The 24,998-nt window shown below is 37.3% G+C and overlaps 1 protein-coding gene across 1 annotated transcript in view; it reads left to right on the forward strand.

The window, feature by feature from the left end:
* LOC122808845 (semaphorin-7A-like) overlaps nt 1–24,998 on the forward strand; it is an 851,812-nt gene that overhangs the window by 154,065 nt on the left and 672,749 nt on the right. Inside the window, exon 2 of the mRNA XM_044079936.1 lies at nt 21,522–21,661. Coding sequence (XP_043935871.1) covers nt 21,522–21,661 — 140 coding nt within the window. The remainder of the gene's footprint in view (nt 1–21,521; nt 21,662–24,998) is intronic.

Genomic DNA, 24,998 nt, shown 5'->3' on the forward strand with positions numbered 1-24,998 from the left:
ATTGTAAGGTAAGAAGTACTCCTTCTGAACAAAAAACAAACTTTGAATGTGACAGTGAATCTACCGACCGAAGAAAATATTGTGATCTTGTGGGTAGTTTGATATATGTTATGACGTGCACAAGACCTGATCTTAGCTGGATTGTAAGTAAACTCTCACAATATTTGTCACAGCCAAGTGAATCTCATTTGACAGTAGTCAAACATGTGCTAAGGTACTTAAAAGGTACATTGGACAGAGAGCTGTGTTACAAGAAAAGTGAAGAGAAACTTCAGCTTGTAGCATACAGTGATGCAGACTGGGCAACAGATCAAAATGATAGACATAGTACAACAGGTTATTGTTTTAGCCTTAACAGAGACGGGCCTATTTCATGGAAATCAAAGAAACAACAAACGGTGGCTTTATCTACGTGAGGCAGAGTACATGGCACTGGCAACAACACAGGAGAGTTTGTACCTTGTGCAGCTGTTGAGTCGAATGTATGGAGAGTGCAAATGTGTGCCAGTAACAATATCTGAGGACAATCAAGGAGCAATCGCTTTGTCAAAGAATCCAGTAAGTCGTCAGAGATGTAAACATGTTGACATTAAGTATCATTTTGTTAGATCTGCACTTACTGATGACAAAATAAGCATTGAATAGTGCCCAATAACAGACATGGTTGCAGATATCTTTACCAAACCTGCTGCGAAATTGAAGATTGAAAGGTTCATATATTACGTGTCTGGAATGTAAAGGAGAAAGTTATCTAAAATATGTTCTTAAAATGTGCTTGTATACAGCGTAAGAGCAAGTGGGGGTGTTGGCTTATAATAATAAAAAAAGAGAGTGATTGATTGTATGCGTGCTCTTACACTGACGTCGTTGCTGTGGAGAGGTCATGTGATCATGTGCTCTGCAATAAAGGGAGGAAGTGAGAGTTGTTCTTCCCTTCCAACTTTTGACCATGCTGATTGATTTCATGTGTGTTTATTTTTCCTCCGTAAATGTATGTTTTAGTTTGGCTTTCCTGCCCTTAAGATGACAGCACCAGTACACATACACATGCTGACATGCTGACATGAACACACACACACAGACACACACACACACACACACACACACAGATATATATACATATATACATATATATATATATATATATATATATATATATATATATATATATATATATATGCACACATGAATGCATACACTTGCAAGCACACATCATCAAAAGATTTTCTTCTATACATCATTTAAGGGACTGACAGCATTCAAATAAAGGCCACACACATTTTTTAAAAGATCCCTAACTTATGGGAGGATTATTGTCATGATGATAAACATAAAATAGATACTGGAAATGCTATGCTAGCACCATAAGTAAAAATGCACACTTTATCAGTAAATTACAACAGAATGTCCTACCTACCTGCAGTCATATATTCAGAGCTCAACTGATAACAGTGGTAGATCAGCACTAGTACTGAAAGGGTTAATACCACCAATGAAATGGCTGGCAGGGATGCCCACAGTCCTTGAGGTAAGTAAAGTAGGTATGGTGGAGAATCTGACAGAATGTTAGAATGTGAACATATCTCAATGCAGGTAGATAAAACAAAGAAGTAATGCATCTTAAGGGTGAGTATGGTATTCAGGAGCCACTTTAGCTCAGAGGCTTAAGGCTATGAACTGTTAATAAGCTTCATTCAGTAGTTTTGGTTTTGATTTCTTCAATTTCTACTTGCAAACTGTGCGACTTTGAGCAAGTCCCTTTATCAGATAGTGCTAATGGGTCACTCACCCCTGAAAAAGAACGTGTCCAGTGACCTTATCAAGTTAAATAAAAATTACAAAGATTATCAATTTAGTGGAAACTCTGCAGGAAAAACCTGTTTGATTACAATAGTTTACAATATAGGATCTTATTTTTTTATTATATTATCCAGGTTTTTGGATAGCTGAAATGGTTATAAGAATGGCGTTTATGGAATAGAACACAAAAGTCTTTGGTAGTCTTTGTCAATAGTAATCATTAAGTGAAAATAGCCGGACCAGGAAATCAAACATACACAAAAAATTATCTGATTTGCTGAACAGTGAACCAATTATTGTCAGGACTGTCACAGAAATAAGTAAAACACAGTCAATGAAATGGAGGGTCATACTTTTGATGATCTGCAAAACAGCCACAAAAGGAAGGAATTCTAATTGAAACAAAATATATTTATGTTCTGAGTTTCTTTGACAGCTACACATTCAGTGCTATCACATCCAATCAGGCTGATGAAGGTTATGTTGGGGCCTGAGACTTCCTGAGTCACTAATCTTAAGGACCAAGTTTTTTTTTCTTCCATAGACAAGTCCAAAAAAACAGATTTGCTGATTATGTGGAATGTAAAAGATAGAAACCAAGCAGACATTAGTGCTTAATGATGAAAACTGCTATCAAGAGTGATCACCTGTGGGTGTGTGCCACACATGTTGTAGTATAATGGCAAATGGTTAGAGATTGCTGTAAGAAACTGACATTGCCTAAGCCCATTTGCAGATATTGTCTGTTGTACTAATACAGGATCAATTGAATCCTTGACTAGGATGTGTAGGGTGGTGCTGCATTTAAGGTAACTATATGCATCTGAAATACTGGGTCTTCTACAGATAGCTGGCTGAAATCCCTGGTAAAATTATGGTTAGAATAGTAAAACAAACAACTGAAATCATGTTTGTACAGTATATGTAAGCTCTCTCAGTTCAGTAGATGTGTGATGTTTACTACAAGACCATTTATAACCTAGTCATCTATGCCTGTTTGTGTAAAAAAGAAAGTTGGCAAGGAAGAACAAATTGAATCTATGGGAAACATGATTTTATGAAATCTTGAAAAGATGGATTGATTTATCTGATACCTGGAGGGCAGTTAACTCCCAGTTACAATTAACCCTATTTTTGGCCTCTGTGATCATAATTATGGAAGTGTTTAAAGCAATCAAGGTATTTTCAACTCACAGGGAAGTCGGGGATGAATAGATTGGAGCTGGAGCCCAACAAAAAGAAGTTTCTGGATGAGCTGGCTTTTCATCTGGCTTCCTTGCTCAGTGTTGGAGATGACCATTATGGTCCCAAAATTGAGCAAAGACATATCTCTACCTCTGTTGTATCATCTCACTCACAAATAGAGGTAAAGATATTAGCCAAGGTATTGGACAGATAATTGGACTCGGTCTGAATTTGCTTGGGGATTCAAGCTAATAGGACTTCTCAAGGGTAAAAACTCAACAGAACACTTGCAGACACTGATACATGTATTCTAATAGTCTAGAAAAATAAAGCTTCCTTTCTTACTTTATGGTTTAAACAAACACTGATATGGTCAGGTGAGTTAGTTTTTTTTTCGTCTTTCTTTTTGCAGTGTTAAAAGCAGCATGATTCCAAAACTATTTTATAAACTTGGTTAGGACATTGTGCTGTAGCCTGACCCCTTCCATTTTCATCTCTTCTTAGACCCATGACAAGGAGATTCAATTGGGTATGTTTACAATGACCCTTTTCATCAAATGGAAACATATTAAGTGTCAACTATGCTGGTGGTTTGCTCATTTGCCTAGACTCCCTGCTTAAGTTAGTTGAAGGACACTCACAGATCATATGGGACTACTCCATGTTGCCTAATTATGAGCCATAAAACCAAAATATTGGTCTACCCATCACATTATTTTATGAGGAGAGTGGTCGCTGAGAACAGAGATTCTTGGGAAACTAAGTGGTTAACATATTTATGCATTTTTGTGGAAGGAAGGAAAACTGCTATGGAAGAACACTTTGAGTCTATGGTAAATATGATTTTATTGGATCCTAGATAAGGTGGTTTGATTTATGTGTTTCATCACAAAAAAAGTCTGTGTACTGAAGCTGAACATTCAAGCCAGACTGACCTGCACCCTAAAGATACTCATGGCAAATCCACCTGGATTAGGACAGTACATACAGGGTTGGTCAAATTTTTTTTTTGGGGGGGGACAAGGATACTTCTGATAGCTTCCAAGAAAAAGTGGTCTGCTTAACAGCAGATTATGGTGTCTGAGATCCCATCTCTTAAGAATATTATGGTGGTAGTGCCAGGTTTTATGCCAGGCTGGAGAAAGCTGATTAAATGACACAATTTTTTCTCTCTTATTTCATACTGGCAGCAGGGTTGATTTCCAGCATGTACATAACCCCTAACCATGTATTTTTTTTCTCTAGAAGTGAGAGGAGATGACTGGAAGAGAAATACATGAAACTGCAATTGAAATGTAAAATATAAATTTGTGCTTCAGGAAACTAGCAAGTCATAGTATGCAAGTAAATTATACTTAAAAGACAGCATCACTTCAGAACTGACAAGGATGCAGACACTGCAAAAAGTGCAGAGATACACATATGAGGTTGATTACTGTTGCCTCTGAGAAGCTTTTCAATTATAGGTGGAAAATTGATTTAACTACTTTTGCTGCGTGAAAGCAAGCCACTGAAATAAGATGATATAATGTTTTTCTGTAGAAAAGAAATGATGTAATCTCATAGTTCACAGACTTTCTGATTTGAAGTGATGACCTGAAATGTGTATCAATATTTGTGAGTGGTCTTAATATATCTTGCCTTGTCCTGTCTTGTCATAACATGGATGACCATTGTACATGTAAGTGATATAAAACTCTGCCTCTGCTTATTTATTTTAACTTTGTCCAATGTGGAGTAATTATAACCAGTTATTCTTCAGTAACAGACAGCTAGAAAACTTGGATAGCTATAGATTAGATTCTTCTTTACCTATTCTGTGTAGTGACTGTTATATTGATATTCCTTGTGTATTTTATTCACATTACGCCATTATGATTTTTTTTTTATATTCATTTTTATTGTTATTATTTGTTATGTGAAAAGAAGATACTGAACACAACAGAGTGCAAGCTTTGGTTTCATCTCCAATTAAGATTTCTTCAGCATGCCACCAGTGACATATTATTTTTTGTTATTTATATGTGAGTAAATCAAGAGTGGTCAGATACCTAGTCCATCTGGTCTGGACCTGTCTATAATGGTGGCAGTATTACCCTGCCACAAAGAAAGCTGTGAAGAATTGGAGGATTTTGCTCCATGTTTGAAATAGTTATAATGGATAAGGAATGCTGGAAGATGCTGTAGTTCATTGAGATAGTGGTGAGACGGGGGCCTGGAGCACAGGCCAAAGACTCAGCTCTGCAAGTGCCCTATGTGTAGTTTTGTGTGGGTGTCAATGCTGAAAGTGCATACTCAGAACAGCAGTGCATATTCCCCTTAGAGTCTTGGGGCTAGACTGCATCATCAGTTTATATATTTATATATTTTTATTGATTTATTTATTTTTATTTAATACATTGGTTAACTCAGTAAGCACACTGGGCATAAAAGTCCATTTTCAAAAGCAAATTGACAGCATCGCCTGGTTAAGCAACTTTCTCAAAATCAGACAGTAGGCAGGTAGAAGTAAAAGTAATCAAACCCTGCAGTGTTTGATGTGATATTCCCTTAATTTTATGCAGCACATTAATAGCTCAAAGCATAAATCCTCTGTACTAATTACCAGACAGATCACTGAACTAGACCCGTGTGTGTGTGTGTGTGTGTGTGTGTGTGTGTGTGTGTGTGTGTGTGTGTGTGTGTGTGTGTGTTCTTTTACTTTAACCTGCTGGGCACCAGTGATGTCACTCAAGAGACTATCCATCTGGTGCAAGCTTGGTCCTTCCTTCACAACTGGTTGGTGGTTTTAAGATTCAAACCCTTCTTGTGTCATCTGGCATTGATATTAATGCTAGTCAGTGGCAAGGATACCAGTACTGCACTTATTCAGCTTAAAACAGCTTTTATACAAACAGTGTGCGTATACCCTCTCAGTCACAAGGTAAAATATACTCAGGTTTGATTGAACACAGCTGTTAGTTTATTTTTTTAGCCAGGTTAGGAGAACAGGTAGAACATGGGTTCTTCGGACAACTGTGCTAAAATATACAGCTGACAAAAGAGGGCAAAACAAAAGGAACCCAGCATGTTAATATGTCCAAAGATATGATATCAGATTTGTTTGCAGCAGAAATGGAGCCTGGAGGCAGTCTACCAGGAGGCAGACAAAAGACAATCTATTCTAGCCGAATAGGACCTCAAATCTCAACTGGTACTTAAAATATGAGATACAGAACTTGCAGTAGCTGAGAAAATACAACATTGACTGGATAAGTGACTTCCTTGGGACATGCAGTAAACAAATGGAGGTGGCAGGAATCAAACCCTGTACTGTTTGGAGAAGAGGATAAACAGAAGCAGCACCAGCATGAGCAAGAGATGATTATCCTTTGCTAGAGGTATGTGAGTAATGGACCCTAGAATCCCAGGTCAGTACAAAACTTTTATCACAGTACAATATGGGAGGATGATTTTCTTAGCTTCATGCAGGTCATTGGGTGAAGTTTTTAGCTACCTTGCTCATGGTTAAAGTAATCTATGCAGCTTCTAAAATGAATAAATGCTTACTTGTGTGTTTTAAACTGACTCCAGAAATGTACAGAAAAAATTTAGAGAGCATAGCAGAAAGGCAAATGACAATGCTACTAAAAAAATCGCATAAAACAGCACTTACTTTCACAGATGGGTGAGGGGATATAAGGTCGGCACATTTTAAATGCTCACAGATATCTTGGGCAAGGAAAAAGTCCTCAGTATTTTGCCTGAGGATATGAAGATTTGGTTGGTAGACTGCTAGTGCAACATTGCTCAGGAGGCAAGAAGGAAGGGGGGAATTATATCTGTATAGTAGATTGCTACTGCATAGTACAGTTTCCAACACTACACATGGTTATAAGGGAACCCAAAAGGGTAGCCAAAGCTATCACTGCAGGTTACACACAAAAAGTGAGAATCCCCAGTTTCTGGTATATGCCAAGTTTTGAGATTAAAATGTAACTAAAAGGACCATGTACAGTCTCATGTCCTACTAAGGTATAATGATCTATCCTCATCCACACTTACTGTTATCAGGCTGCAGTACCTGCCAGTACAGGTAAGTATTTGTGATTCCATTTAGGTTGTCCAAGTTTCCAAAAATGTCCTTTGGAATGAAGAATGCCCCAGCAACTTCCCAGAGTCTATTAGATCACATCTTAGCAGGAGCAATAGATGTTTATGCTTTTAGCTGGATGACATTGGTATCTACAGCTGGTCCTGGACATAGCAGATTTAGCATGCAAACAAGGTGCTGGACATATGGTATACAGCTGGTCCTGGACAGAGCACATTTAGCATGCAAACAAAGTGCTGGACAGAGCACACTTAGTATGCAAACAAGGTGCTGGACAGATGGTCTACAGCTGGTCCTGGACAGAGCACATTTAGCATGCAAACAAGGTGCTGGACAGATGGTCTACAGCTGGTCCTGGACAGTGCACATTTAGCATGCAAACAAGGTGCTGGATAGATGGCAAAGTGCAGAGTTAACCATTAAGGATAATAAGTGTCAGGCGGGTATGGCAGAGGTATCTCATAAGGATTATAGAGTTGGTGGTGGAAAGAAAAGCTCAGAACTTGCAAGGATTGAGGCTATTTGGTTATAGCCCACACTTACTACCAGGTAACAGGTGAGCACATTCTAAGGGATAGTAGGGTATTATAAGAAGTTTGATGAGCACTATAGTTTGATAGCCACTCCTCTTATAAGCATTATCAAGTAAAAAATAGACTAGATAGGGTTGACTGACTGCAACCTTTGAGAAGGCATTTCAGAAGTTCAAAAAGGCCCTGAGCAGACTCCTGTATTAAATATTATAGTCAATAATTCCTTGTATGGGTAGATGCTTATAATTCTAGGATGAAGCTGTACTTAGCCAGGTTTCCTCAGAGGGATCCTATTGTATACTTAAGCCAAAGACTTTAACTCAAGGAGGAATGATATGCAGTGATCAAAAAAAGAGTGTCTGTGCATAGGCTGGGCTCTGTAAAAGTTACAACCCTAAAGTTATAGCAGAACGCCCACTGTGGTTACGGATCACAACCCTTAAAAATGACCACATGGTGCAAGTGGGGACCAATGGAAACATTCTTATTTGGAGTTTAGCCTTGCAGTGGTTCACCATAACTATCCATCACAGAAGCAGTATTTCTAATATCAATGCAGATGTGTTGTCTAGAAAAGGTATGAAGTAATGTATCAAAAACTGTACCCTCATCTCAAGCTTTGTTTCTTGAGGGATAGCTCCAGAGGATTTGCTTGAGGTTTTTGTGGGGGAAAACTCCATGGTCGGGTAGTTGCACTGTGAAAAAGCAGTGATTCAGTGCTGAAGAACAGACATAAACAGCTGAATCAGTGCAAGAGATGACAGTTAGAGTCCAAATTAACAGTGTACCTGCCCTGGATCCTGTGGATTTTTCTCCATTACTTCTAAACACCCATTTACCAGTACAGCAGGTGAACAACAGCAAAGGAAGAAGGCAAAGCAAAAAAGGAAGAGGGTGTGAATGAAGCAGGGGGTTATGACTCCCAGATGGGTAACCAGGAGCAGATCTAGACAACACAATGAACAGGCACTGTTGTCAGTTTGTCAAGCTATGATTTAATGACTGCTGAAATAGCAGTTCTGAGCAAAGGCATCGCCTTACCTCCAGTTCTGCTGATTTATTGACAGAATTATGGCTGTTGTCATGCCATTGGAACCTTGTATTCCTATTTCCAAAGACTTCATTAAACAAACCTTCCCAAATTAAAAGAAAATAGTGCATTTATTCTTATTTTAAATCCATTTTTCAAATCTTTAATTGATGCCTTTCAATGGCTTGTGAGGATGATATTTGTCAGATTTTTTCAAACAGGAATGCAAAAATGTTCTACAATATGTCACCAATAGAAAGACAAGTGCTACATAAACTTGAAAAAATAAAGAAATTGTTATAAAAAGTGATGATAAAGGTGAAGCTGTAGTAGTACTGGACTTGGAATTCTGTAATGATAGTAATGCAGATATATTAAGGGAGAAAATATACATTTAAACATTGCTACAATAAATAAAAATGAAATTATTTCAAAGGTAAATGACTGTATCGATAGTAATTTAACAATTGAGTTGGTGAATTACTTTCAGGTTCCCTGCCCTATGATACCCATGTTTTATTGTTTACCAAAGATTGCTAAGTATCTAGAAAGTCTATCAATGAGGTCAAGTCTCATCATGAGGCTGGATAATGGAGCCTGTTTCCATATATGTGGAACAGGAACTAAAGAGAATGTTTCTGACTATGAGAATCTATATACATGATAGCAATGATTTCTTGGAGAAGTTATATCATTGCAAGGAGAGGAATAAAAAAGAATTACATACGTGTTACTTTGGATGTAAACTCTGTCTTTACAATAATACCTAATATAAATGGGGTTGAAGCAATAAGATAATTTCTAATGAGGGTCAGTGATAAATGCAATGTTTCTATAAACAGGATACCTACTACCTTCAGAGGCAAGGTGTTGCCATTAGCACCCCGTAGCAAACATATATGCTAATATAGATCTGAGTACATAAGAAGAGATGTTTATTTTTAATAGTAGCAAAATTTTTATTAATATAGATTATTTTATAAAAGATTTGTTGATGATGTGTTTATTATGAGGTGCTACACTATCGCATTTGAATAGTTTTATTAATTGCATTATGCACACCGTAGATTTTTTTAAGCTTCAAAATGTGTTCATTAGACTGCATCGATAATGTTTTCGATATTCATTTATGTAAAACACGTGATGGAATTATGGATGCAATGGTCGACAGAAAAGAAGTGAGTAGGAATAAAATGTTTGCATTGAAGAAGTATACACCACTCCTTTACATTTAAAAATATTTTAAAAGGGCAAATATTAAGAACAATGAAACTGAAGGCATTTAATAAATCTGTTGCTGTTACTGTTATTGTCCTGAGTGAATTTTTCTCTTGGAAGAATTTTGGTGCCAGGGCGATGTCATAGTGGGGAAAACGGATGTGAATGTTTCTTTCTTATTTCGTACTAGTAACACAGCTGATCTGCAGAGTGTGTATAAATTTGTGACCTTTTTCTCTAAATGCGAAAAGGAAAATGACCAGAAGAGAAATGCAATAAACTCCTACTAAAATGCAACACATAAATGTGTGCTTCAGGAGGCTAGAAAGTTATAAAATGCAAGTAAATTGTACTTCATAGGGAGTCCTCCTCCAGAACTGTGAAGAGTTGAAGACATTGATATGCAAACGTTAGGAGATGTCTGTAAGAGCTTGAGTAATATTGATCTACTGTTTTCTGTCACATGTTACTTGTTTTCCATTACAAGTGGGAAATGTTTAGTGACCTTTGCTGTGGAAAACAAGCAATTAAAATAAAAGTGATATATTTTTTTCTGTAGAAAGGAAATGATGTAATCTGATTATCATCAGGTTTCTGAATAAAAGAGATTCCCTGAAATGTGTATAAATATTTGAGAATAATATTAATCATTTCATAGCATGGGAGACCTTGGTACACTCATTTAAGTGCACTCATTCGGAACCTTTCCCTCTACTTAGTCCCCTATAGATTGCTGAGTAGTGATCTCTGCCTGGCTTACAAGGCATATGCAAACCCCACACTTACGAATCTCCTGCATATTTGTATATCAAACAGTACCAGACATACAAGGTCTATGGACCTGAATTCGGTCTGTCACTTAAACAGTGCATGCTGTTGAGACGTATATGTGTCCTAGAGACTGCCCCTTCTATGGAGCAGGCTTCCCATCCAGGTGAAACTGAGTTTGTTTATTACCCAGTTTAAGCACAGCCTAGGCCAGTGAGTGGTGAATAGGAAATTTACACCTGGCCTGGCACCCATGTGCCTTATGAACAGAGATAGCTTATAAATTCTTAGTGCTCAATGTCCTATTTGGATATAGGCATCATTATTCTTTTGAGAAAACCTTGCTAGGCTTAAGAAGACTCTCTGGGTTGTTAGCCTTGTAACAATCTATGAAGCTATGAATCTATGAAATTGTGTAGCTGCCTGTCTATTTTTACTTATTTGTCTAACTTAGAGTAGTTATTTAGAGTAGTTATTTCCAGTGAGTGCCGCGGTGGGGAAGAGGTAGCATTGTTGCCTCACAGCAAGAGGTTCTCCCATTCGATTCTCGGCTGGAGTGCAGGGAGTGCCTTCTGTGTGGAGTCTGCATGTCCTCCCCGTGGTTGGGTGGGCATTCGAAAGACATGCGTAAATGGATGTACCTTCATTGAAGGTTGAACGTTCAGCTGGCACCTCTGCGTTCATGAAAATCTACTGCCAATCATTAGCGGACCGGAGTTCCGCTGTGGCGACCCCTAACCGAGAAAAGCCGAAAGACAAACAACAACAAGAGTAGTTATTTCCAGTATTTTTGTTTAGTAAGAAACAGCTAGGATATATTTAGTTAGCTGTAGAGTGGATTCTTTTTTGCATACTGTTATTTTTATATTGCTTGTGCACTTTCTTTCTCCTCCATTTTTAATCTATAACTGCAAAGTTTGTTTTACTATGTATGTAAAGTTTATCTATTCTCCTTAAGATCTTTTGAGCTTTATTATTTATATAAAATTATTGGTCATTATTATCTGAAAAGGAGCATTGAACACTTAAAGGTGTAAGATATTTCCCCTGTCTCCAATTAGCTAGACTATTTGAGCCTACTACCAGTGAAATATTATTTTTTATAAACTGTGTCTGGGTTTAAACTCTGCCAGCCTTTTCTAGAAATTATGTGTGTGTTTTGTGTGTGTGTGTGTGTGTGTGTGTGTGTGTGTGTGTGTGTGTGTGTGTGTGTGTGTGTGTGTGTGTGTGTGTGTGTGTGTGTGTTTGAGTGTCTGTATGCATGTGCATGTGTAAATTATGTTTGAAAAGCAGTTACTTACATTTATACAAAGCATTAGAAGACACAGTGGCTCACTGAAAGTGTGGTGAAAAGAGGCCTGTGGTGCTAGACCCAAGACTCAGCTCTGAAAGTGACCTGTGTGTAACCTACTCTGTGTGTATATGGTGGAAGCCCATATACACAAGTCAACAATACACATCCCCTTTATGCACTTGGGGCCAGATTACATTTTGCGAACTGATTATTGACTTAGACCTCTCTGTAGTTTCTTTCTTTCTTTCTTTTTACTTTAGAATTCTGGTTACCAGTGGAGTGACTTGAGAGACCAACCCAGTACTAGCAGCTTGGTCCTTACTTCAGAACTTGTTGCCAGAGTTGGGATTCCATCTGTATCCCCTAGTAGTGACACTGGCTGCAATATACTGATGTCATTGATAAATGTAAGAGAGGGCATACTAGTCACAGGGTGCTGCAGACCTTTATGGTGGAAAATGAAACAGGAATGCTAAGCAGAGCTGGCAGCTCAGTTTTGGTAGTGCCCTTCATTAAAGCCAAAAAACTTTTGTTTGTTGAGGAAGTCCCTTATCTGTACAGGGAAGAAAGTGCTTAACTTTGGATTAAACTTATTAATTCAGCTGTTTGTGCTCCTGGCTATCCATTTTCTTTGAGTTTTTGCAATACAGTTTCCTACGTTTGGTCGAGTTTGGGGTTTGTGGAAATGGAGAGTGCAGGAACTACCAATGGTGATATTTTTGAGCTGTTACAACAAATACAGCAACAACTGGCTGTTCACACAGCACAAATACATTCTTTGACTGAGAAACAAGGTAATAATGAGGTGTTTGGTAGCTTAGGCTACCCTTTAACCCAGCCAACACCTATCATTAGTAATTCGGATGCAGCCAAAGGGCAGAGGAATAGTGCAATTGCTGGAATAACCGTTAGCACTGAAGAGTCGAACGGTAATGCTCAAGGGCATTATGAATGGAAGGATAATAAGTTTTCATTCGGGTTTGAAAAAAGGCATGAAAATGTTTCCCAATCAGAAAACTCTTCCATAATGGATAAAATAAAAGTATTTGAAAAGAAATTATTATCGTATAAAAAACAACAAATGGAAATTTCATATTTGCAAAAAAAAATTGATTTGGAAATTGTTCCCCGTGGACATAGGTTGTGGACATATCCCAATGGGTCTGAAGGAAACACTGATTTATTGACTGAATTGCATAGTTTGTTTGATAAAACGGGGTTGCAGATGATGAGACTGATGGTAAAGTCGAAATATGTTAGCAGCGGAGAAAGCAGCTAAAGACTTAGATGAATTAAATCAGTCCACCAAAAATGACATTCAATTCAATGTTAATCAAACTATTTTCAACAATGTTTTTTCAAATGTTTCATCTACTTGTAATACTATTTTCATACATAAATCAAACAAAATAAAAAGGGATTTGAATGAGTATGCTTCCCAGAGGGTGTATCCCATGTCAGCGGGAAGTATAGTTTTGGAGGAGGATTGGTCTAATCAAAATACAGACCCTAGGGAGAAGTCTACGTCAGATGCTGGTGTTTTTAAGCAGAACAGGCAACATACGCAGTCCGTTTCAGGTGAGGAGAACATAAGGTGTTCTGAGAGACTTAAGGGAAAGGAGCAGCAGCCTCGTTTTTTATCGAGAGACACCCAGGATTACAACAAGAAGGGTCACGACCGAAAACCAATTCCAATATGAGGAGCAAGAGCTGACAGCAGGGGAATTAATGAATTTGGCTCTAGAGCTCCTTTTTCCCATAAGTACTGAATTAACTAACGTGGACTTTTCAAATGGGGCATCTTGTTTGCCTGCATATGTTAACAATAAGTTGGTGGAGAGGAACATTGAAACTAGTAATGTGGTCACTAAAGTCGCTCATCCATTTGATGTAAACGACAGTGATGTTCTCTTACCTAACTCAAGATGGACATTAGTGACTAATGTTGTTAACGTTTCAAATAACAATAATGAAGGTAATGTTGATTTTGCTGGAGGGGGAAGTGAGGAAGGGTTTATTAATGAATTAAAACCCTGTGTAGTTTTTAATAAAACACACAATTTGAAAGTGTATAACTATTCTGATAGGATAGTCATAACGGAACATGTGGACCTTCTTGCAAAAGGGTTTACCTTTGTGCCCTTTAGAAGGGCCAGATTGGATGACACACTTATTGATTTGAAATGTTACACGAGGAAACTAAACTTTAGAGTTTGGTTCAATTCATCAGATGTTATGGCAAACAATGTAGGGGTCTAAGGAGACCCAGTGTATTCAATCCCCCATTAAATAATGTTATAAAACTTAAAAGCAAGAAAAAATGCTGGGATAAGGCTCCAAAATCCAGAACAGTACGTAAAAATGATGAAAATAGACTCTTCGCAATACTGCCTTTATTCACAAACATTGTGTTTGTGAATAAAGGCAGTATTGTGAAGAGTCTATTTTCATCATTTTTATGTTCTGTTCTGGATTTTGGAGCCTTATCCCAGCATTTTTTCTTGCTTTTACATTATTTATATCCAGTGTTGGGATATTTGGTGTGTTTTTGGGCTTTTGTTTGACTAATGTTATAAAACTGTTTGAAAATAAGTGTGAAAAGGATATACGAAAAATTTAGTATCCAAATTTCATAATGACACACTTAATTTGACTAAAAATGAGGAGATTATGTTTTTTGACTTAGTGCAGGATCCTAATATATGCTTGATGAAACCGGACAAGGGGAACGGTATTGTTATAATGAACAAAACTGATTACTTGGATGGGATTAATTCCCTGTTGTTAGATAGTTCTTATGTTGAAAGTTCATTGAATGAAATTCATATAATGTATAGGAAAATTGATTTGCTTATGGACGACATGTTATTCCAAGGCCAAATTAATGAAGATGAGCAAACTTACATGGTCAATAAGTTTCCTGCAGTTTCACGTATATTTGGAATTCCCAAAATCCATAAAGGGTTGATAAATCCACCATTTAGACCAATAGCTGATGGAAAGCATTCAAAAACCTGTTTTATCTGTAAATGTTTGGATCAAAAGTTACAGGTTGGTTTAAAAAGCTTTCCGTACATTTGTAAGGATTCGTGGGAATTTCTTGATAAAGTTGGTAGAATCAATTTGAAGGGTGATTATTTTTTAGTCACAATAGATGTGGTAAGTCTCTTTACTGTGATACCACATGAAGAAAGGTTGTAGTGGTTAGAGGCTCAATTATTGGAAACTGGTGTTTTCGATCAGGATGTTATCAATGTGTATGTTACTCTTAAGGAAGTTGTGCTCCAGAATAATTATTTAAGCTTTGAAGGTCAGTATTATATGCAAAGGACAGGGGTAGCAATGGCGGCAGCATGCACCCCCGTCTTTGCCAATTATATTATGTCATACTGGGAACAACATTTTGTATTTAATAGTGCATTCATGAGCAATATATTGTACTGTGCTAGATTTTTAAATGATCTGTTCATCTTGTGGAAAGGCACTGAAGGCGAATTGGAGCAATTCTATAGATACATTAATAACACAGTTGCATTTTTAAAATTTACACATCATCATAGTACCAACAATATTGTTTATTTGGACATTGATTTATCTATTACTAAGGAAAAGGCATTAAGTTCAAGAATATACAGAAAACAGACTTTCTCCAATTCATATTTGGAGTTTACTAGTGCGCATCCCTCCTTTCAAAAAAAGTCCATAGTTAAAGGACAATTAGTCAGGGCAGCCAGGATGGTCAGCTCTGATTTAATTTTCCTTGAAGAGGTTAGTTTTATTTTAGATATGTTTAAAGCAAGGGGTTATTCTGACACCTTATTGGGTGAAATTAGTAAGGAAGTAGTTGAAAAGAGAAACAATGTTTTTTATAAACCAATTTTGGTTTATGGAAAGGACATTGTCAATGGTAATAGAGAAAAAACTGATTTTAAGAGTCAAGTGGGATTTATTGTATGTTACAATCGGGATGTTCAGAGGATTGTAGATGTCATTCACAATAATTGGGACATATTACAATTTGAGAATAACATTGCTCATAAAGTTGGAGGCAAACAAATGGTTACTTATAAGAGGGATAGATCCTTTAAGGACATTTTTGAGAGGACTGAGTATCAGCATTATGGGGTACTAGTAGAGTTAAAGGAAATTTTAGGTGCCAACATTGTAATTGTTGTCCTCATATATTGGAGACAGGTGACAAATTTGAGTTGAATTGAAACATTTTGAGTCTGTATGGGCATTTTAATTGTGGTACTGCTAATGTAGTTTATCTGCCAAGTGCATAAAATGCCCAATATTTTATGTGGGTAAAATGCTTAGGCCTTTTAAAAATAGAATTAGTGGACATTTGTTGGACATTAAACACAAAAAATAAACTAATGCACTGGCCAGACATATTCATGAACATAATGACCATATTTTTAAGTTTTTAGTTATACAACAAGTTCCCAAGGACACACAGGGAAGATTTTTGGATGTCCATTTGGACATCTGTGAGTTAAGATGGCAACTTTGACTGAATGCAGCCAATTTCCTAGGAATTAATGAATCAATTTCTATATCAAGTATATTAAAATTGAAACATATATTAGGTTAATATCTAATATTTATTGTTTTAAAGTTTATAAATTATTGTATAAATGCAAGTAGATTGTGACATTTTACATTTTTATTGTTTGAACTAGGTTAATATTGATTTTAGTTACTAAATGGATGAGGTTTCTTTAAGATTTAATTATGTACTAATAGGGGTTTATTATAAAAGGCTGGGTTATATGTAGAAAATGTTTTGGTGTTTTAATATTGTTCTGAGGAAGTCCCTTATCTGTACAGGGAAGAAAGTGCTTAACTTTGGATTAAACTTATTCATTCAGCTGTTTGTGCTCCTGGCTATCCATTTTTTTGAGTTTTTGATGCCCTAGTAGTGACACTGGCTGCAATATACTGATGTCACTGATAAATGTAAGAGAGGGCATACCAGTCACAGGGTGCTGCAGACCTTTATGGTGGAAGATGAAACAGGAATGCTAAGCAGAGCTGACAGCCCAGTTTTGGTAGTGCCCTTTATTAAAACCAAGGAACTTTTGTTCTCAGTGTGCTCTACATCCATAGTGTGCTACTGGAGAAAATGGAGCGGATTCAGAGGAAGGCTAGGGCTAGATGCTGCAGAAGGACTGGAGATGAGTAATCCTACATTCAAGGAAGGGACTGGCACAACTTCTGAAGAAAAAGTAGATAGCATTAAGATGTGCCAGCACCATTTATTATATAAATATTACCAGTTATGACAGGATCAGTGACCTGAAGAACAGACTTACATAGGCTAAACATCTTTCTTAACTCCATGCCAATCAATCCATTTGGTCTTTTGTAATATAGACCCCATGGTCCCATGGATATTTGAAAGGAAGTCTGGTGGCTGATTACCAAAAACATACCATATACCTCAAACTTTACAGCTCTATAATCCCCTATAATGGTCATGGGTTTTGAGTATTGATCTGAGAACATGGAATGCAATGCAAGAACACTGAATGAGAGACATCTCAAGTTACTGGAGCTACACATAAGGCTAAGCTAAAATTAGTGTAACTTAGGATCTGGAATAATATTTACGTAATTTCTAATGATATAGGTAGGCTATAACCAGAAGCTAGTGGTGTGCATCATAAATGTAATAACACAGGAAAAGATAAAGCACAAGTTATGCTCTTCTCCAAAAGAACGTGAATATTGAGACTTCCTGAAGAATCACATGAATCCTGTTTTATGTCTAAGCAGTCTGTTCCAGAAATGTATGTGCTTCCTGGATTTATATCCTGTGAAAATTGACAAGCTCTGTATGAAGAAAGGAAACATAAAGTAACTTTTGGTAGTTGATCTACTAGTACAAAAACAGTTGTCAGTCTTGGTCCCGAGCTATGATACTTGGAAAGAGCTGTCTGACAGTGAACTAAATCATGGGGTTAATTAATCCATCATGTCCTACAGAAAAATGTTGGTTATCTCTATATAAATATAACATTATTGGGGTCCAAAGTGATAATGCCTAGAAGGGGGATTCAAGTCTATGAGAAATATGATACAATGGAATCTTGGAAAAGGTGAACTGATTTATTTATTTCCATCCTCAAAAGTCATTGTGCTTAAAATTAACATCTTAGCTACAGTGACCTGTCCCCTAAGGATAATCATGCTACGTCAGCTGGGATTCCCTTATTAATATGTTTATTTTGTTGCTTGATGGATTTTTGAAGTCTTTTATTTTAACGTTTTTTACTTTTTTTTATACTTGCTGTGCTGCATTGAAATGTTAATAAAGCATATTAAAGCTGAAAAAAAATAGTCCTGCCCTGGTTCATGGCATGTTAAGAAGTAATTTGCATGCAACAGGAATTTGAGTTGGATAAATTTATATTTTAGCTCTGCATCCAAAATGAACCTTTGCCTGTTACATACATACCATGAAGAAAGAGGAACACCTCAGCCTGCATAACAGAAGATAAATAATAAACACTGACAAAATGGTTAGTCTGGGATGGACCCTCATAACACTCCCAGCTTCAGATAACAAAGGCATTGAGGGCAGGAAATAGGACAGAATAGTTTACATTAAATTCATACAAGACAGTTAAACACTCACAGACATCTATAAGAAACGGAGGTTCAAAAGATCACAACAGAAGAGGGTTATTTACCAAATCTAAGGACTTGCATTCCTTCGCTAAAGCTTTCTTACAGCAGATTAATTCAGACTCACAATGTTGTTGAACTCTGACAAGTTTGGAACCGATCTTCTAACATACTTTTTAATGTCTTGTCCTGTTCCCCAGACCTTTTACTTAATGAAATGCAGATTGCTTCTGAGTGACAGCTCATGGTCATGGCAGTACATCTTTAAAGAGCATGTAGGTGAAAGAAAATTAAATCAGGCAGGTAGTGCCTCAGCTACAATAATGTTGAGACTGTATTTCTCTAGCATTTATTAAAAACACAATTATCTGTGTCCTTTCTCCAGAGATTTCTGCCATGATATAATTAGGCCATTCAGATGATGAAGTTAAAATGATTCCTGTAAACAGTCAAAGAAAAAGATAAACAGGTGGCAATCTACCATGCATTCTTAATGTCCTATACTCTGAAACTTGTCTGAAGACAGTTCTCCAGCAGGGAGAAGTGCAACAAACTTGACAGAAAATCTGCCAGGGAGAAAGGCAGGCAGATAGCTGGGGTGAAGAATTTGAGTGAGCACTGTTAGACAGACTGATTATATACACACATATGCACATATCGTTTTACATATACATATATACATATGTGTATACATGTATGTCTTTGTATATTGTAGCCAGTGACTACATGGCACCAACAATGTCTATTAAGAATTTCTAAGAATATAAGGAACTGGATACATAGATTGTTAGAGTGTATTTAATTATTCCCGTGAATTATATTTTTTGGCACTTTTAACATTTTAATGAACAGATTGTGCAAAACAAAGCAAGCCTTTTGGTACTGCAGTTACTCTAAAAATATTTAAATTGTGTGTCAAGTCTCACCTGATAGAGTTTTGTGAGTTCAAACAGTGAAAATATTTCCCTTATATTTTCCCTCAACTACATATATTACTGATACCCTAATATATGTAACAGATTCATTTATTGACAATGCAACCTGCACAGCAGGTTTTTCAGTGCTCAAAATTTCTGAATAGCAACAATTCAAATAACTTTACAGCTTAATTTTATATATGGTGTATGCACAGGCACTCAGTCTTTTAATATTGTGTGGCATGTTCATTTTAATTCTTCAGCATGGCATACATCACATAATCAGATGCAGAGAATTTGCCAAAAGAAAATACATTTGGCTCTCACAGTCTGTCTAAACTCCAAGATGACATATCACTGCTGCTCACAGATAAATGACAATTTTATGTTAATTATCTGCACTGTCTTTTAAAGCTGCTCACTGGGAATTGTGCCACTTGACAACTGATTGCTGCAGAGAATTCTGCAGTAATCAGACTCATTTAACAAATCCATGCCTTTGAAACTATCTTCTCAGGCAAATCAAGCTTGTATGGTCATGCAGCCATATTTATCTATCTATCAGGCAAAGGGATTGGACCACAAAGGGCTTATTTTTAACCATGAACTCAAATAAGCAACGCAAAAGCTTTGTACATTGGATGAAAAGTAAATATATCAGGCAAGATATATAAACTGATTAGAGCAATTTTAATTACTTGATGAATACTAAAATGACAAATGTGTGCAAGATAAGTAGTGTATGATTTTCTTGCTTTCATTAACAGACCATCATTTACATGTGCACATTTTGGTGACTATAGAGTGGTCAGGAAAGGATAGGCTGCCTCACTGAAACAATGCAGAGTAGATTATGATATCATAGACTGCCAGTGTCAGCACCATTCACCCTTAGTATTTAAGTATTCCCATTGATTATGAAGGTGTCATAATCTGATGTCATGCCTCAAGGCTATAAATAAAGGCTTTACCACATATTTAAAGTGTATAGTGCATAAAAGCAACTTGTGAACCAGCAAAGTGGCCTATTAACTGGTTTAAGTTTTAGCATTCTGGCTAAAGAATGATAGAAGCCAAGGTACAGGAGTTAAAGATAAAGGCAAATGTTAGCAGAGCTGATAGGAGTTAGACGGGAGGCAAAGCAAAGTTTAGCAGAACATGAAATATTTTGTTGAACACAAGTTGATGTTTATGACGTTTTGTGGAAGAGATCTTGATGAAAGAGCTAAGCCATGCTTTAATGCTGGTGTAAGTATTCCTCTGTCTAGAACCATTGCAGCAGCATCAGCCAATAGGTTGTGACCTCATCATTATTCCACCTTTTGCAGGGGTCAGAATGATGCTCAAATATTTGTCTCTACTTTTAGATAATCTTTTTATTCTCCTGACACTCTAAACCTCATTGTGAAGTATAAAGGACAGTGCTGAGCTTTTTTTTTCCAGTGGCATGGTTCCTAGAAGGAATAAAATTAACCAGCTTGCATTATTGTCTTTCTCAACATTTCTGTATCACAAAAGACACATAACAGAAAACATTCAGCAGCAAATATTAATAAACTATTCATTCTTAACCTCTGGTTTATGTCACATCTATAGCATGGGCTATTGCCACATTGAGAGAAATTCCAGAGTGTAAAAATAAATGAATGTGTTAACATGCAAACAGAGGAAAAGCAAAAACTCACTGAATAATATTGTCAAAATATCTTCCCACATTGAAACAGGTAATGATTGCTATGCAGGTTTCATGAGCCCTCAGTTTCGTTATTCTGTATACCTCCAATTAAGCAGTACATAAAAATCCAACACATTAGGCAAATGTAATTGAGATAATCTAGAGATCCAGTTGGCAAGTCATCATTTCCTCTGTTTACCAAATAGACTTATCTGCAGAACTATTTTGTCACCAACCAAAATAGTAATAATGCTTTTACACCAAAATGAAGAAAAGATAATGGATTTAAGTATTACCACTATTTTCTGATTATGCATTTTCTTTGGTCACATGCTGGTATTTCTTTATCTAATGTTAATTCTGATTTGCTTTCAGATGCTCCTTTGGTGGAATTTGACAGTGAGCAGAAATGGATGACAGCCTTTCACCATGATGGATCTGATATCCTATATGTTGGTGGAAGAGAAGTTGTATACATCCTTCATTTTACCAGTTCAGAAGTAAAGCAAATCCCGGTAAGTGTGGACACAGTGTTTCTTCATTCTCTGTAGAAGCCATTGTGGACTGTTCTAGTTTTAGAGACAAACTTGAAACTGAAGATCACTAATTAGAGAAACAGGGTCCTGCTCTCTAACTTTGATTAGCACCGTTAGTCTTTACTTCTGAATCTCTGGTGGAGACTCCATAAAGACGTTCTAATGCCCACATAGGGTACTTACCAGCCTCTATGAATTCTACTACCCTCCCTACATAGTCAAAGAACAATTACTTTTATCTGATGTAACCTATGTCTAAATTATGTCTGGCCCTGCATCCTCTGACATTGAAATATTGCATAATTATTGTCCTTCATATCTTTACAAATAATTTAATGGTTTCTGGTACTTCTGACAGCAACCTAAAAAGCCAAGAGTTTCCATTCTCTGTTACAGTCCAGAAGAGCCTCATATTCAACTACCCATTTCCGAAACTGCTTGTTTTGGCAAAGGTTGTCATGGTAACATATTTAACAGGGCAGAAAAGATTTACCTATCTCTCACAAAAGTCCCACCTTATCCTGTGATATTCCCACACATTGCAAAACAAACTAAGCAATACCATATTGCAGGTACATGACAGAAGGGGGAGCAAAGCCCATTGAAAGAATGCCTGACATAATGGTATAAAAGTGCTATTAATATTATTTTTATACAGCTAATTCAAATATATCAAGTTCCATCAGTAAATTTTTTGTATTGCATAGTCTGTCTTGAGGTCTGCTTTGTACGTTGAACAATATAAATGCTCCCGTACCTTCTTATGCATAATAATTTTGTGCTCATGTACTCCAGTGTTGATCATTCTACCTGAAAGTAACTTTCATATATGGCAGTACTCACTACTCAACATATGACCTGAACGTAGGTGTCATATATTTTTACTTTCTTTTACTGAAAGGGATGACTTGCATGCTTGTCTGTTCCCTCCACATCCTATTAAATCTAAGGCTTATTTCAGAATATAAGAGTATTTAAGGGAAACAAGTTTCAAATCTGTCACATTCAATAAAACAAATGAAGCTTAATACTAAGCAAAAGCAAGTCTTCCAGTCATGTTATTACCTCATTTCAAAATAAATAGAGAACTAAAGTTTACACTCACAGAGTGGCATTAATAATGTTTAGTTCCATCTAATGCCATAATTTACAGAACTGCAATGTAGTTCAGCAAAAAGTAAAACTTAAGTTAGGATTCAGAAAAGAGTTTTCAGCTTGCTGTAATTTGCTACCACAAATAGATTAATTATGACAACAGTAAGGACATATAATTCAGAGACAGCAGTGGCTGAAATGAGAAAGCCCATGTTATCACCTTATTAGCCCATCCCTGAATTGCACTGTAACTAACCCTCACATTGTCAGACTTGATGGTAGTAGTGTTGGCAAAGGAACCCATTGCTAGACACTCTTTTTCAGACACACACATGCTCAGATCCTCATTTCCCATCCTAACTCCGTAGTTCAACCACATAGATAGACACACACTCATACAGACACACATAGTTATCCAGACTCACACTTCCCTACCTCACACCCCTAGTGCAAACATCCAGACAGACAAATACACACATTCATGCAGTGTCATTCATACTCCTATTGGCATGCACACACACACACACACACACACACACACACACACACACACACACACACACACACACACACAAACACCCTCACCCTCATGTCTTCTCTAAACATACCTGCACTGTGACTGCTTCCATAGGAGTGAATAGAAGACTGATGTCTTCGGACAGCATTTACATTTTCCTCCAACAATGAACTCTTACACTGCTAAGTAATTCTCTGACTTGCTCAGCAGCATAAATCAAGAGCTGCTGTTATTTCAGGATACAGCCACATGGCTTATTAGGATTACCCAGTCCCTATGTCTTGCCAGCTCAACTGCCCACCTCAATAAGGCCACTTTCCAATTAGCCAATAAGCACAATTTCCTGAAGAACACCCAGGGAACACACTCACTGCTCTCTCCAGACCCCTTTTACAACTCCCCACTGGCACAGCTTAGAGTTAAGTCCTTAGCTGTGGTTCCAAGCTAAGTCCTTCCACACCATCTCTTTGAATCAAGTGCATTGTGTCCCTGCTCCAAGCTGCTGACACACACACTCATTGAGATTTGATTTGCACACACACACACACACACACACACACACACACACACACACACCTGGAAAAGGCTGGCACAGATTCACCTGCTGTGCCCCTTCTGCCCAGATTATAAGGTAGATATCACTGCCACCAGAACTCCTGCCAGCTACTTTAAGGCTCTTACAGGGGTACCCAGTTATTCTTCTTCTTCTTTCGGCTTTTCCCGGTTAGGGGTTGCCACAGTGGATCACCTGTCCGCTCATGATTGGCAGTGGAGTTTTACAGTGTCGAGTTGCCAGCCCGGCGCCCAACCTTCCACAGAAGGCACACACATGCACACACTCACATCTAGAGCCAATTTAGAGTGTCCAATCCACCTACAGCATGTCTTTGGGATGTGGGAGGAAACTGGAGCACCCAGAGGAAACCCACGTGACCACAGGGAGGACAGGCAGACTCTGCACAGAAGGCACCCCAGCCGAGAATCAAACTGGAGAACCTCTTGCTGTGAGGTGGCAACACTAACCACTGCACCACCGTGGCTGCCCACAGGGGTACAGAGTTATACTGAGTGAAATTAATATTAATACAAATAGTCATGTCGACCAAACAGCCAGGCTTTCAGCAGTGGCCAGAGTTACCACCAAATAAATATGTGCAAATACTCTCAAAACTTAAATATTTTAAAAAAGGGACCGACCACAATGAAAAGTTTAAATATATTTAATAATAAATAATAAATGAACATGAAAATACTAAATATCTATTTACAATAAACACCAGCATTTCAGCTGCAGGGAATATTAAAAATAACACTGATGGAAAGTTTCATACAGTTATAGAAAAACGGTATTTAGCTAGTCTCACTATCTATTCCTGATTGACTAAAATAATTACTGTTCCTACTTACTGGATAGAGCAAGGCAAGGTGGGTGAGTGGCCCTTGTTGTTAGATGCAAGACAGAATGCAGAATGCTATTGAGACTTCAGTCTCCTCTAATATTAAAAAAAATATTTCTGTACCGAATGATATCACATACATCTAGTCATCTGACTCTGTTTCTCATGGTATCACCAGCACTAGAAGCTGCCAGGATTTTACCATCTACATGTCAATAATACATACATAAGACCATTGCTCAGATGTGGTGCAGCTGCTGGAAGTCATAAAACCATAAAACCATTGCATGCTTCCTACAGGAGCTAC

This window comes from Protopterus annectens, chromosome 8.part0, assembly GCF_019279795.1.
Source record: "Protopterus annectens isolate FY-2018-M chromosome 8.part0, PAN1.0, whole genome shotgun sequence".
Taxonomy (NCBI): Eukaryota; Metazoa; Chordata; order Ceratodontiformes; family Protopteridae; genus Protopterus; species Protopterus annectens.